Source organism: Microcaecilia unicolor, chromosome 4 (assembly GCF_901765095.1).
Source record: "Microcaecilia unicolor chromosome 4, aMicUni1.1, whole genome shotgun sequence".
NCBI classification, from domain to species: domain Eukaryota; kingdom Metazoa; phylum Chordata; class Amphibia; order Gymnophiona; family Siphonopidae; genus Microcaecilia; species Microcaecilia unicolor.
Genome location: NC_044034.1, coordinates 138470099 through 138483723, shown reverse-complemented (window position 1 = coordinate 138483723; position 13625 = coordinate 138470099). Strand labels below are relative to the sequence as shown.

At 41.2% G+C, this 13625-nt stretch overlaps 1 protein-coding gene across 2 annotated transcripts in view; it reads left to right on the top strand.

The window, feature by feature from the left end:
* The window catches only part of SPON1 (spondin 1), a 170224-nt gene that overhangs the window by 81579 nt on the left and 75020 nt on the right, over nt 1-13625 (top strand). For both annotated transcript variants that reach the window (XM_030200636.1, XM_030200635.1), the window contains exon 8: nt 7809-8010. In XM_030200636.1, coding sequence (XP_030056496.1) covers nt 7809-8010 — 202 coding nt within the window. The remainder of the gene's footprint in view (nt 1-7808; nt 8011-13625) is intronic.

The window sequence follows — 13625 nt, the reverse complement described above, 5'->3', positions numbered from 1 at the left end:
TTCAGATTTCTTCATATTAGCCTGTTTTTGATCTAATTAACAGGTTAATAACCTTATTTTCTGCTTGTATTATGTCTTTAATAGAAGGATTATAACAATGTACAATTTGATAATCTATTATTTCTTGTTACTCAATCCAACATATTTTTCATTTTCTATATTCATTCAATTTATATTGTAAGCCACATTGAACTCTAGACTTTTTGGGATAATTTGGGATATAATTTTCACAAATAAAATATCCCAGAGATCAGATGCAGAGGGTAGCATGGTGACAGAAAGAATCATGAGTAATGGTATACAGCAATATATTTTTTAACTTTTAACTAAAAGAAGTAGCTGCAAAGATTGATTTAAACTAAATCATCATTTAAAATTGAATAAAGAAAAGACTAAATTTCTCTTGTTAGGGCATAGTGACCATATATAGAGTGATAAGATTTTAATAATGAGCAATCTGAATTTTTGTTTTGAGAATAATATTAAGCAGACCAACTTGCCAAATACTTCAATGAGAAAATTATAAAACTTCGATCCACATTACCATACAATAACAATAATCACAAAAAATTTTTGGATTGCCTGGACCCTACTCCCGGTGAATACCCAGCAGATCAAACATGGAACGACTTCGATTCGCTAACCGAAGAAATCATCACTCAAGCACTCAACAAATTCTCCAAAACCCACTCCAAACTGGATATTTGCCCCAGTAGTCTAATAAAGCTTGCCCCCAAATGCTTCACAACAGACCTTACATCACACCTGAACTACATGCTACAACATGGACTTTTCCCCACGGACAAAGGAAATATATTACTTACACCCATACCTAAAGACTTAAAGAAAACATTAAATGACACAACCAACTATTGACCAGTAGCATCCATCCCCCTGATAGTAAAACTAATGGAAAGTATGGTAGCCAAACAACTTACCAATTACCTAAACAAATTCACAATACTACATGAATCACAGTCAGGATTTCGATCCAACCACAGCACAGAAACAGTGTTAACCACTATCATAACCAAATTTAAACACCTAATTGCAACTGGAAATAATGTGCTACTCCTACAATTCGACATGTCCAGCGTGTTCGACATGGTTAGCCACCAAATACTCTCGAACATCCTAGACTACTTCGGGATTGGAGGAAACGTACTAAGATGGTTTAAAGGCTTTTTAACAGCAAGAACTTATCAAGTGATTTCTAACTCAAAAGCATCAACACCATGGAAACCTGAATGTGGAGTACCACAAGGATCACCGCTCTCACCAACCCTTTTTAACTTAATGATGACACCTTTAGCCAAATCGCTATCCACCCAAGGATTCAACCCATACATTTATGCAGACGATATCACGATATACATCCCGTTCAAACAAGACATAACCGAAATCACAAACGAAATCAGACTAAGCCTCCAAACAATGAACTCATGGGCGGATGCATTCCAACTAAAGCTAAACGCAGAAAAAACACAATGTCTCATTCTGTCCTCACAGTATAACACAAATAAACCCAATACCATAAACACCCCAGATTACACATTGCCGGTCTCAGATAGCCTGAAAATTCTGGGAGTCACAATTGACCGAAATCTCACACTCGAAGACCATGCGAAAAACACAGCAAAGAAAATGTTCTACTCAATGTGGAAACTTAAAAGAATCAAACCATTCTTCCCAAGGGATGTATTCGGCAGCCTAGTACAATCAATGGTGCTAAGTCATCTAGACTACTGCAATGCCATTTATACCGGATGCAAAGAATAAATTATTAAGAAGCTTCAAACCGCACAAAACACAGCAGCCAGTCTCATATTTGGAAAAGCGAAATACAAAAGTGCCAAACCCCTAAGAGAAAAACTACACTGGCTCCCATTAAAAGAACGAATTGCGTTCAAAGTGTACACCCTGGTCCACAAAATCATTTACGGGGAAGCCCCAACCTACATGTCAGACCTTATAGACTTGCCTACTAGGAACGCAAAAAAAATCATCACGCACATTCCTCAATCTCCACTATCCTAACTGTAAAGGACTAAAATATAAATACACATACGCGACCAGTTTCTCATACATCTGCACGCAGATATGGAACACACTACCGAAAGCCATAAAAATAACGCAAGACCTAACCATCTTCCGAAAACTATTGAAAACAGATCTTTTCAAGAAGGCATACAACAAACATTCATCTTAAGTACTAAATAACAACACTATGCAAGATCTATACAAAACCGAAAACTTACCACATGACTGTATAGCCTCTTTGCTATTAATGACTAAGCACTACCACTTTAAACCTTATGTCGAATAGGGAATATCTATAGTTGCTGACCTAATGTATACTAAAATCCAAGCTATTACTGAGGAACCTTTATGCAGCACCATAACATATTCTGCTTTACCATGTATGTATACACATGATATATATATACACCATGACCTGTTCCATATATGTTATGGTCCATGTATATCACCATGCATGTTTGCACCTTAACACAATACCATGCATAATTCTCTTACCCGGAAATGGCAAACAGCCATTACGACAAATGTATGTCAACATGTATGTTGCACCTTGACGCAACACCATTTGTACATAAGTACATAAGTACATAAGTAGTGCCATACTGGGAAAGACCAAAGGTCCATCTAGCCCAGCATCCTGTCACCGACAGTGGCCAATCCAGGTCAAGGGCACCTGGCACGCTCCCCAAACGTAAAAACATTCCAGACAAGTTATACCTAAAAATGCGGAATTTTTCCAAGTCCATTTAATAGCGGTCTATGGACTTGTCCTTTAGGAATCTATCTAACCCCTTTTTAAACTCCGTCAAGCTAACCGCCCGTACCACGTTCTCCGGCAACGAATTCCAGAGTCTAATTACACGTTGGGTGAAGAAAAATTTTCTCCGATTCGTTTTAAATTTACCACACTGTAGCTTCAACTCATGCCCTCTAGTCCTAGTATTTTTGGATAGCGTGAACAGTCGCTTCACATCCACCCGATCCATTCCACTCATTATTTTATACACTTCTATCATATCTCCCCTCAGCCGTCTCTTCTCCAAGCTGAAAAGCCCTAGCCTTCTCAGCCTCTCTTCATAGGAAAGTCGTCCCATCCCCACTATCATTTTCGTCGCCCTTCGCTGTACCTTTTCCAATTCTACTATATCTTTTTTGAGATACGGAGACCAGTACTGAACACAATACTCCAGGTGCGGTCGCACCATGGAGCGATACAACGGCATTATAACATCCGCACACCTGGACTCCATACCCTTCCTAATAACACCCAACATTCTATTCGCTTTCCTAGCCGCAGCAGCACACTGAGCAGAAGGTTTCAGCGTATCATCGACGACGACACCCAGATCCCTTTCTTGATCCGTAACTCCTAACGCGGAACCTTGCAAGACGTAGCTATAATTCGGTTTCCTCTTACCCACATGCATCACTTTGCACTTGTCAACATTGAACTTCATCTGCCACTTGCACGCCCATTCTCCCAGTCTCGCAAGGTCCTCCTGTAATCGTTCACATTCCTCCTGTGACTTGACGACCCTGAATAATTTTGTGTCATCGGCGAATTTAATTACCTCACTAGTTATTCCCATCTCTAGGTCATTTATAAATACATTAAAAAGCAACGGACCCAGCACAGACCCCTGCGGGACCCCACTAACTACCCTCCTCCACTGAGAATACTGGCCACGCAATCCTACTCTCTGCTTCCTATCTTTCAACCAGTTCTTAATCCATAATAATACCCTACCTCCGATTCCATGACTCAGCAATTTCTTCAGGAGTCTTTCGTGCGGCACTTTGTCAAACGCCTTCTGAAAATCCAGATATACAATATCAACCGGCTCCCCATTGTCCACATGTTTGCTTACCCCCTCAAAAAAATGCATTAGATTGGTGAGGCAAGACTTCCCTTCACTAAATCCGTGCTGACTTTGTCTCATCAGTCCATGTTTTTGTATATGCTCTGCAATTTTATTCTTAATAATAGCCTCCACCATCTTGCCCGGCACCGACGTCAGACTCACCGGTCTATAATTTCCCGGATCTCCTCTGGAACCCTTCTTAAAAATCGGAGTAACATTGGCTACCCTCCAGTCTTCCGGTACTACACTCGATTTTAGGGACAGATTGCATATTTCTAACAGTAGCTCCGCAAGTTCATTTTTTAGTTCTGTTACCCGGAAATGGCAACCGCCACTATGGCAAATGTAAGCCACATTGAGCCTGCAAAACGGTGGGAAAATGTGGGATACAAATGCTACAAATAAATAAATAAATAACTTTTGATAACTTCATGACTTTAAAGACTCAAGTAAATTTGCTTGTGAAAAAATATTTTTTGTGTGTTGAGAAAATTGAGAAGGATTCAGTATCTCTTTGATCGACCAGTTTTTGGTTTAGTGGTACAAAGTTTGCTTTTGCCACTACTGGATTATAGTAATAGTATTTATAAAGGATGCAGTCACAATAAGCTTAGCCATCTGCCTGAGGTTACCCCATGGCCACTTAGAGGGTCTATCCCCAGCAAAGCTCAGGTCTGCCTGCACCTGCCGCTCGTGCTCTGCACTAGCACCCTCCTCCCACTGACTGGGTCACAACCACCTCTGGTCGAGTCTCCTGCTTTCAGAATATCCTCAGTGATTTCTGGATTGCTGGGGCCACACTCCCAGTGGTCCCACAATCCCAGAAAGCACTCACAGACCCAACACACAAACCACCAGGATTCTTTATCAGTCCAGACAAATAGGCAATAAACTAGAAATTTGTTTACTGTCTTAAAAATTGAACAATGAACAAAAAATGTGCAATCAGCAAACAATAACAGGTAACTGACCTATGGATCAATTATAACACTAATTAAACATTTGTTTATGTTCTGGAAAGTACCTGGGAAGATCAGGACATATAACTGTTTACTGAGCCTCAGCAAAGAGATCCTGCTCTCCTTTCTTCCTGGCTAAGACTGGAGAAAAAACCCAGTAAAGTCCAAATGAAAAAAGCTCCTGGGCCAATGTTAGCCTAGTCATCAAATTTTAAAAGTGTACTGCTCACAGTACTGTAGATCACATTTTCACTGAGTAAAACTAAAAGAGGGAGCATTCGTTTTTCTATAACAGTTTTAACATAAAATAATCACCACCTGCTAACCACTAGAAGAAATACACTTTAGGAATTAAGACAGGAAAATATCAAATACATTTTACAGGCTTAAAAAAAACACTGTTTCTTCAGATGCCAAAAAAGATTGATCAAGAAATTACAAATAGACCAGAATATGGCTGCACGGTTAATATATCTGGCTCACATAAATGATAGAGTTACTCCTTTTCTGATTGAGTTACATTTAATTCCAGTTGAGGCCCTTATTTGTTTTAAGGGTTGTACAATAATTTTTAAAGTATTTTATGGTCAGGCCCTGCTATACATGTCAAAATTAGTAAATCTGCCTTCTAGCAATAATAGATCGCAAGATGCTATGATATTGCACTTTCTGGGGTTGAAATATAAATTTTTTTTCTTCTAGTCAGTTTCATCAAGTTCCTGCTATTTGGAATTCTATTCCTAGACAAATTAGAATTCTACATAACTATTTAATGTTTAGGAAGTCACTGAAATCCTATTTGTTCAGGAAATATTTGACTATGTAATGGTTTTTGTATAATTTGTATAATGCAGGTATTTTTGGTGTATATTCCCAGTGACTGGCTTTCTTAAATGTAATCCACATAGAACTTGTAACGTGCTTGTGGAATACAAGAATATTTGTAATGTAATGATTTTATATCAGACATAAACATATTTTAAAATACCATCTTTCAAGTCACAACGGGATATATTCCACACATTAAAAAAATGTCACAGGGATTTGTACTGGAACTAAAGATATTTATGAATAACTTGGAAATGGGAACAACAACTTTGAATTATTTTTGCAATTTGACTTCTAAGTGGTTATAGTCAAAGGTCCCAATATTCAGACCATTGCAGATAGCTGGGCTCTCTCCTGCGGTCCGCCCTGAACCCTGATATTTGATGCCAGGTTGTTTCCGGTGACCAGCATTGAATATCCAGGGGTTTTTAGCCAGTTTAAATAGAACTGGTATGTCAACATTCAGACATAGCCGGTTATCTTTAAACCTGTCAAAGATATACTAGGGTTTGATGCAGCCAAATACGGCCACCAAACCCAGTGAGACTCATATTGATTTTTTTCATACCACATATTTTATCTAGTTATTTAGTTTAGTTTAGTTTATTTTTCACTTTCAAGATGAAGCTCAAAATTAATTATAAGATCAAACAGTGAAATCCTACAAAAATCGGTAAAAAAATAACTCACTCTGAGCCCTTAAATCAAACTGACCTCACCTTATCTGCATTATGATGTCTATAATGTTTCAGATTAAGGGGCCCTTTTACAGAGCGGCGGCAAGCCAAACACGGGCTTACCGCTGGCTCTTCTGGGACTACCTCCGGCCCAGTGCAGCTGCTGGTGGTAGTCCTGCCTCAAGGGTGCGCTATTTCAGGGGGAAAAGAAAACCCCCGGAAATGACTTTGCGTGGTGATAACCTGGCAATAGTTGGGCATCATCGAGCACTGTCCGGTTACCACCAGGGTAATGCGGGAGCCATTATCGTCACCTCAGTGGATGGCAGTAAGGGCTCCCTGCTGCATGGCTGTGTGATAAAAGTTCTCTCACCGCATGGCCATGTGTGCTGGGGGGGGTCGTCCCACTTCTGTAAAAAGGGCCCTGGCATGTGGGAAAAATGGCCCCCGCCGCTAACACAGGGCCCTTTTTCTCACAGCTTGGTAAAAGGACCCCTAACTGATTATTCTGATTCTTATGGGCAAGAAGCAGAATACTGAATGAAACAAATCCTATATAATAAAACGCACCTCGAATATTCTGAAGCTGACTGCATGGCTGAGGCATTCCTGCTCTCTGTATCCATCTCCTGAATTGACATCATGTACTTCCGGGTTTGTCACAAGCAGATGTGACCAACCACACGAGGTTTCTCGGCTTCAGAATGTTGGAGGTGCATTCTATTAAATAGGATTGGTCAGTTCCTTGAAGCACAGCCAGAGCTCAGCGTCCTGCATAGTAACACTCAGACACCAGAGAGGGGGGGGGGGCCTGACACCAGAGAGAGGGAGGGAGGGGGGGCCTGACACCAGAGAGGGGGGGAGGTATCTCTGTCACACACACACTCTCTCTCTCACACACTCTCTCTCTCTCTCACAGTCAATGTCTTTCTCTCACAGTCAATGTCTTTCTCTCACTCTCACACACTGTCTCTCACACACTCTGTGTCTCACACTGTACCACATTCACTCTCTATGTGTCACACAGTCACTCGCACACTCTCTTGGTCTCATACACTCAGTCTCGCAGAGAGTCTGTGTCTCACACACACTCTCTCTCTCACACACACTGTATCTGTGTGAAACACACTCTCTCTCTCTCACACTCTCACATACGCACTTGCACACACTCATTCTCACACACACACTCTCTCTCTCACAGACACACTCGCACCCAGACTCACTCTTTCACACACACACTCGCACATTCACACTCTCTCTCACACTCAGTCACTCTCACATACACTCTCTCAAACATACACACTCCGAGGAAAACCTTGCTAGCACCCGTTTCATCTGTGTCAGAAACGGGCCTTTTTTACTAGTCATACATAATATACAATTTGATGCTTCCTAGTTTTTAGAATCCTTGTCTCATTTTGCCGCTTAATTTCTCTTTGCAGGAGAGCTGCTCCCTCAGCTGAATTTTCTGTGGACAGGACCCGGCATCTGGTATCCTTCCTTACCATGCTTGGCCCCAGTCCTGACTGGAATGTAGGGTTGTCATCCGAGGACCTCTGTACCAAAGAATGTGGCTGGGTTCAAAAGGTGGTCCAAGATTTGATCCCATGGGATGCAGGCACTGACAATGGGGTTACTTATAAGGTATTCAGAATTATTTTTGTTAAAATATTAGTGTGCATGAACCAGTTTGATAGCTTAGCAGCAGTACTTATCTGCAAAGTACACTATGTAATAATGTCGAGAATATACTGTGACTATCCTTCCTAAATCACCTGACTTTGTGGGCTTCGTTTCAACAAAGTGTTTCAAGGATTTGGGTGAGGTTGCCAATTTTAAAAATCATTAGAAAAGCTTTATTGATAGATGCAACAATGGCTCTGATTGAGAACAAATCTCAAAACAAAACAAAAAAACAACAACAAATATATATATATATATATATATACACACACACACACACACACAAACAGTGCAATCCGCTTAAGTGCAAGGGTCTGGGACCAAAGAAATGCATGCAGTTAACCGGAACATGCACTTAACCGTTGTGACCCAAAGAAGCTTGACATCTGATAAACATATGTACAGTACTGTTTGTTATACGTACAGTATACAGTCTCCGTTAACTGACAGGCTTACTTGAAGTAATCAGTTATAGTCCTCTGTACACTAATGGGTCTGTGAGTTCCATAGTCTACATCTGCCAGACGGTAAAAACTGTCATAGCACTGACATCCAGTGGCCTCCAGATAGGATCGCACAGTGTTGAGAGTCTCCAGCACTCTTGAAAAAGTGACAGGTGGAGGTTGTTGAATTTCGGCAGCATGTGCCTTGCTGCTCATTTCATCCTCTGTTTCATCATCAGCTGTTGTTGCCTGCTTGTAGGCGCATATCTCGACATCAGTGCTGTTGTCAGCTGTTTGTACATCGTAATCAACAGCTACGTAGCGATGAAACTCCTCTTCAGTAACACTGGCTGGGATGTCAATAACCTATTCATCTGACACGTTTGCAACAGCTGCATCCCCCTCCACATCCTTAACAAAGCTTGCCCGCTTGTAGCAGTGCACAATGGTTGCCTGTGTAACATGATTCCAGACTTCTTTCTGCATATGTAGGGAATCCAACAGTGATAGATTACGAGCCAGTTCAACAGCATGTTTATCCTTGCCAGTCTGTTCATCCATAATGCTCATCAGAAGACGTAGCACAAGAGCCCGATAATGTTGTTTGAAATTGGCTATATGCCCTGATTCATAGGTTGGATCAGAGAGGTAATGTTTGGTGGCAGGAAGTCCACCTTGATGTTAGACAGCCTGACATCATCCCTGTGTGCAGCACAATTATCACAAAGCAACAAAATCTGACGCCTTTGTGCCCGCATTATAGTGTCTAACTTCTTTAGCCACTGCTTCCAAATTTCCCCAGTCATCCATGAATTTTCGTTAGCCTCGTATGACACAGGAAGTCGCTTAACTTTCTTGAAGCAAAGGGGCTGTTTGCTCTTTCCAATGACAAGGGGTTCCAACTTCTCACTCCCATCCACATTGCAGCAAAGGAGGATCGTCAGTCCTTCGATGTTTTACCTCCAGTAGTTTCGGCATGTTGGAATGCAAGTGTTCCATCAGGAATCGCTCGCCAGTAGAGACCGTTTTCATCAACATTGAAAATGTCATGAGGTGCAAACTCGTTCAAGATGGTAGGAAGAACTGAAACAACCCAATTTTCAGCACCAAAGTCATCAGCGTCTTGTTGCTCACCATGCTGTTTCTTGAATTTTATGTTGTTCCTCTCCTTCTATCTTTCCAACCATCCAACAGTGGCTTTGAATTCAGTTAGTCCAAGACTTTCAGCTAGCTGGTTAGCTTTCTCCATAAGCAGTGGACCACTGACAGGAAACTTTCTGCTCCTGACTCGAGAAAACCACCGAAGAAGAGCATCTTCTACCTCCTCAGTTTTTCCCGCCCATTTTCGTTTCCGTTGTGGATTTGTATTGTTTTGCCAGTCTTCCAGAAGCTGGTCTTTTTGCTTCAAGACACGTGAAATTTGACTGGGATTGACACCATATTCTTTAGCAATAGATGCTTGACTTTGTTTGTTTTCTAATGTTTTAAGAACTTCTATTCGTTCAGCCAGTGTTAAAGCCTTACAGTTCCGCTGCCGCGACGACGACGACCCCAGCGTACACTCTAAAAACATTTTTTCGCTTATTCTGCCCGTGGCAGTTAAAGGGGCGGTAAATTTGAAATCTCATTGGTTGTCAAGCGCCAATCGGCTTCCATTTTCCGTCCGCGCGTTTATGTGGAATCTTTCCTGTAGAGGAGTGGTCTTAAACCATGCATATAAGCGAATCTTACACTTATCAGTGGTGCATTAAATCGAAGTTTGTCCCCATAGAAATTGATGGTGCCATAAACGGGACCAAAGTATAGCATGCAGTTAAACAGAACATGTGACGTGCACTTAAATGGAGTGCACTGCGTGTATGTGTGTGTGTGTGTATATATATATATATATATATATATATATATATATATATGTGTGTGTGTTTGTTCTCAAATCAAAATAGGTCCATATTTCATTTTTGAGAGTCTTTAATACCACTGTGAGCATGAACGCTGATCTGCCATTTTGATTGATGCATCAGCAGTACAGGCAGCTTTCGAATGGAGTGAAATGGATTTCTAAAACTGATGACATCACCTGAGGCCCTGAAGTAGCTCTTTGAAACAAAACCCACAGAGTCAGGTAATTTAGGAGGATATTCACAGTATATCATGGACATCACTGCAGCAATGAAGATTACATAGAGTGTATTTTGCAGATAATTAGTCTTTTCCTGTTTATGGCTACAATTGATGGTTTCTAGGTCAGTTCCCACCTGGACAGTTCGCACCAGACAGTTCCCACCCACCAATTCCCATCTGGACAATTCCCACTGAACCAATTCCTCCACACCAGGGAGGACAATTCCCACCCATAACCCAAAAAATACAAAACACACTAGGACAAGTAATCTCCCTTCCTTTCCTCTTCCAGATCTTTTGAGGGGGCCCTCCCCACAAAACATTATCTTTTACATCTCTCTTTCCCCTTCCAGACATGAAGTAAATAAATAAATAGGTAAATACAAACTGCAGTTCTTGGGGGGGGGGGGGGGTCAATGCCCCACCCCTCCAAACTAGATTTCAACCTAATTCATTTTAAATCTGGGATCTAAATGTCATAAATAAGTAAATAAATAAATAAAAATTACAGTTCATGTGGGGGGGGGGGGGCAATGCCCCCTCCACCCAAGCTAGGTTTCAACCCAATTCATGTTTAATCTAGGATCTAAATATAAATAAGCAAATAAATAATCTTCAGTTCATGTGTGTGTGTGTGTGTGGGGGGGGGGGGGGTGCACCCCCAAACTATGTTTCAACCTAATTCAGCCCCTCAAAATGACACACTGGTTATGATTTATAAAAAATTACCAGGACTTATGGGACCCAATACAAGAAAGAAGCTACCGTCAGTAAAAAAAGAAAGGCTGGGGGGGGGGGGGGAATTACCAGGGTGGGGGAGAAGTCCTTCGGGGGAATTGTCCTCTTTTAGTGGGAATTGTCCTAGGTGGGAATTGTCTCGGGGGGGGGGGGGGGGGGGGGGGGGAGAATTGGTGGGTGGGAACTGTCCAGGTGGGAACTTGCCTGATACCCAGTTGATGATATTGAAGACTCTTGTTACAAATGTTTTAATTTTGAATTTTCTGCAATATGTTCATTTGCATTGTATAGTGGACTGATAATGAGCCCTGTGCACCAAACATTGCTTGAGTTATACATACTTATAGAGGGAGCCCGATAAATGAAGATTTAAATATCATGAAAAACAATGACTGTACTAGTATCACAATCATGGAAGGGGGTGAAAGTAAGCTCAGAGGACACCAAGGGGCCAATATTCAGACTGCGGGAGTTAGCTGCCATTTTTGGGGGGCAGAAAATGGATGTGCGGCAAAATAAAAATTGGTGTGCATCCAGTTTGGGTCTGAGACCTTATCGCTACCTATTCACTTAGCGGTAAGGTCTCATGCGTTAACCGGGTGGTAATCGTCTACGCACGTACAATTCCAATTATTGGACACGCATAAAAAATGAAATTACCGCCTGGGCCACACGGTAGCCAGGTGGTAGTTCCTGAATTGGCACGTGTTGGCTGTGCGGAGGCACCTACGCGGCTTAGTAAAAGGGCCCCTCAATGTCTGACCATTTCTGGTGACTGCCATTGAATATCTGGTTTATTTTGGGCTTGTTTCAACTTAACTGGCCAAGACAATATGTGCTGGCCAGTTAAATTGAAACTGGTCATGGGCAGGCCTGCAATTATGGTGGCCCAATTTGGCTGCCAAACGTAGCCAGTGATGTACTGAATATTAGCGGATAGCCAGAAATATCACATGATATAGCCGGTTATCTGCTAAGCGCTGACCCTGAATATTCAGTGGGAGATATCCGGTTATCTCCTGCTGAATATTCACGGATAACCAGTTAAGTGCTATTTACCTGGACAAAACCTGTTCCTGGCTGGTTATATAGCGCTGAATATTGGCCAGCTTCTATTCACATTGCATTATTTTGATGATGCATTTATTGCAAGCTTTATTCCCAGTGTACTGTGATTATAATACCATTGTGGCATTATAATACACTGGTTTTGATACTGTATTTTGGTACTGCTTGTCCAATGTTTGGGAACATTATGTAATTCTTTTGGTTTATATAATGTTTAACGCAGCTTTTAGAACAGAAGCTGAATCTCATGAAATAGACCATATATATATTTTGTACACCAGGTATTAGTAAGAGCTAATTCACATACACAGCATCGCAAAACTATATACAACAGCAAATTACTGAGTTGACACTGCAGCAAAAGAATTTTTCAACTCCACCAAAATATTTGCTTCTAAGCTATATTATATGCATTAAGGCACTGTAAAGTCCTTTTTGCAAAGGCACGGTAGCGTTTTTAGTGCGCACTAATGATTAGCGTGAGCTAAGCGCCAGAAACACCCATAGGAATATATGGGCATCTCTAGCGTTTAGTGCACGCTTATTTGTAGTGAGTGCTAAAAATGCTTTTGCGTCTTTGTAAAAGGACCCCTGCATGAAACAAGCTCTTTTTTTTCCTAATATGGAAGTGCCCATGAATGCACCTCTTCTGCCATCTGGCTGTTTTCTCTTTGAACTATAGAGATTACAGTGTATTAAATACTGTAGACCAAGCTGTACTTCCAAAAGGATATAATAGGTAAGGTAAAGACAGTCCAGGGAAAGAATGCCAAAGTGATGCAGGACTTGCATCACAGGTTACATAAGTTGATACTATATATGTATACCGTAGAGGAGAGGAGGGATAGGAAATATGATAGAGACATTCAAATAATCCATAAAAAACAAGCTTTTTAGAGAAAAGAATGTTTGAGAGCAAAAGGTATAAGGCCCCAATATGATGGCTACATGGAACAGCTTCTTAGAGGAGATGCTGAAATCAGCAGTGGAATTCAAGAAAGCATGGAATATCTATTTAACTGTGATTATTTGAAATTTGTAAATCACTTTGTTTATTTCCAGGCGTGCAAAGATAGGATATAAGTTGATTAACTCCAAAGCGGTCACGTGGTCGCATCAATGTTAGCATGCTGGGGGAATTGATTATAAATTAAAGTACATTAGTAGCACCCATGCTGCAGGCATGGGCTGAAGGAGGGCATCCAA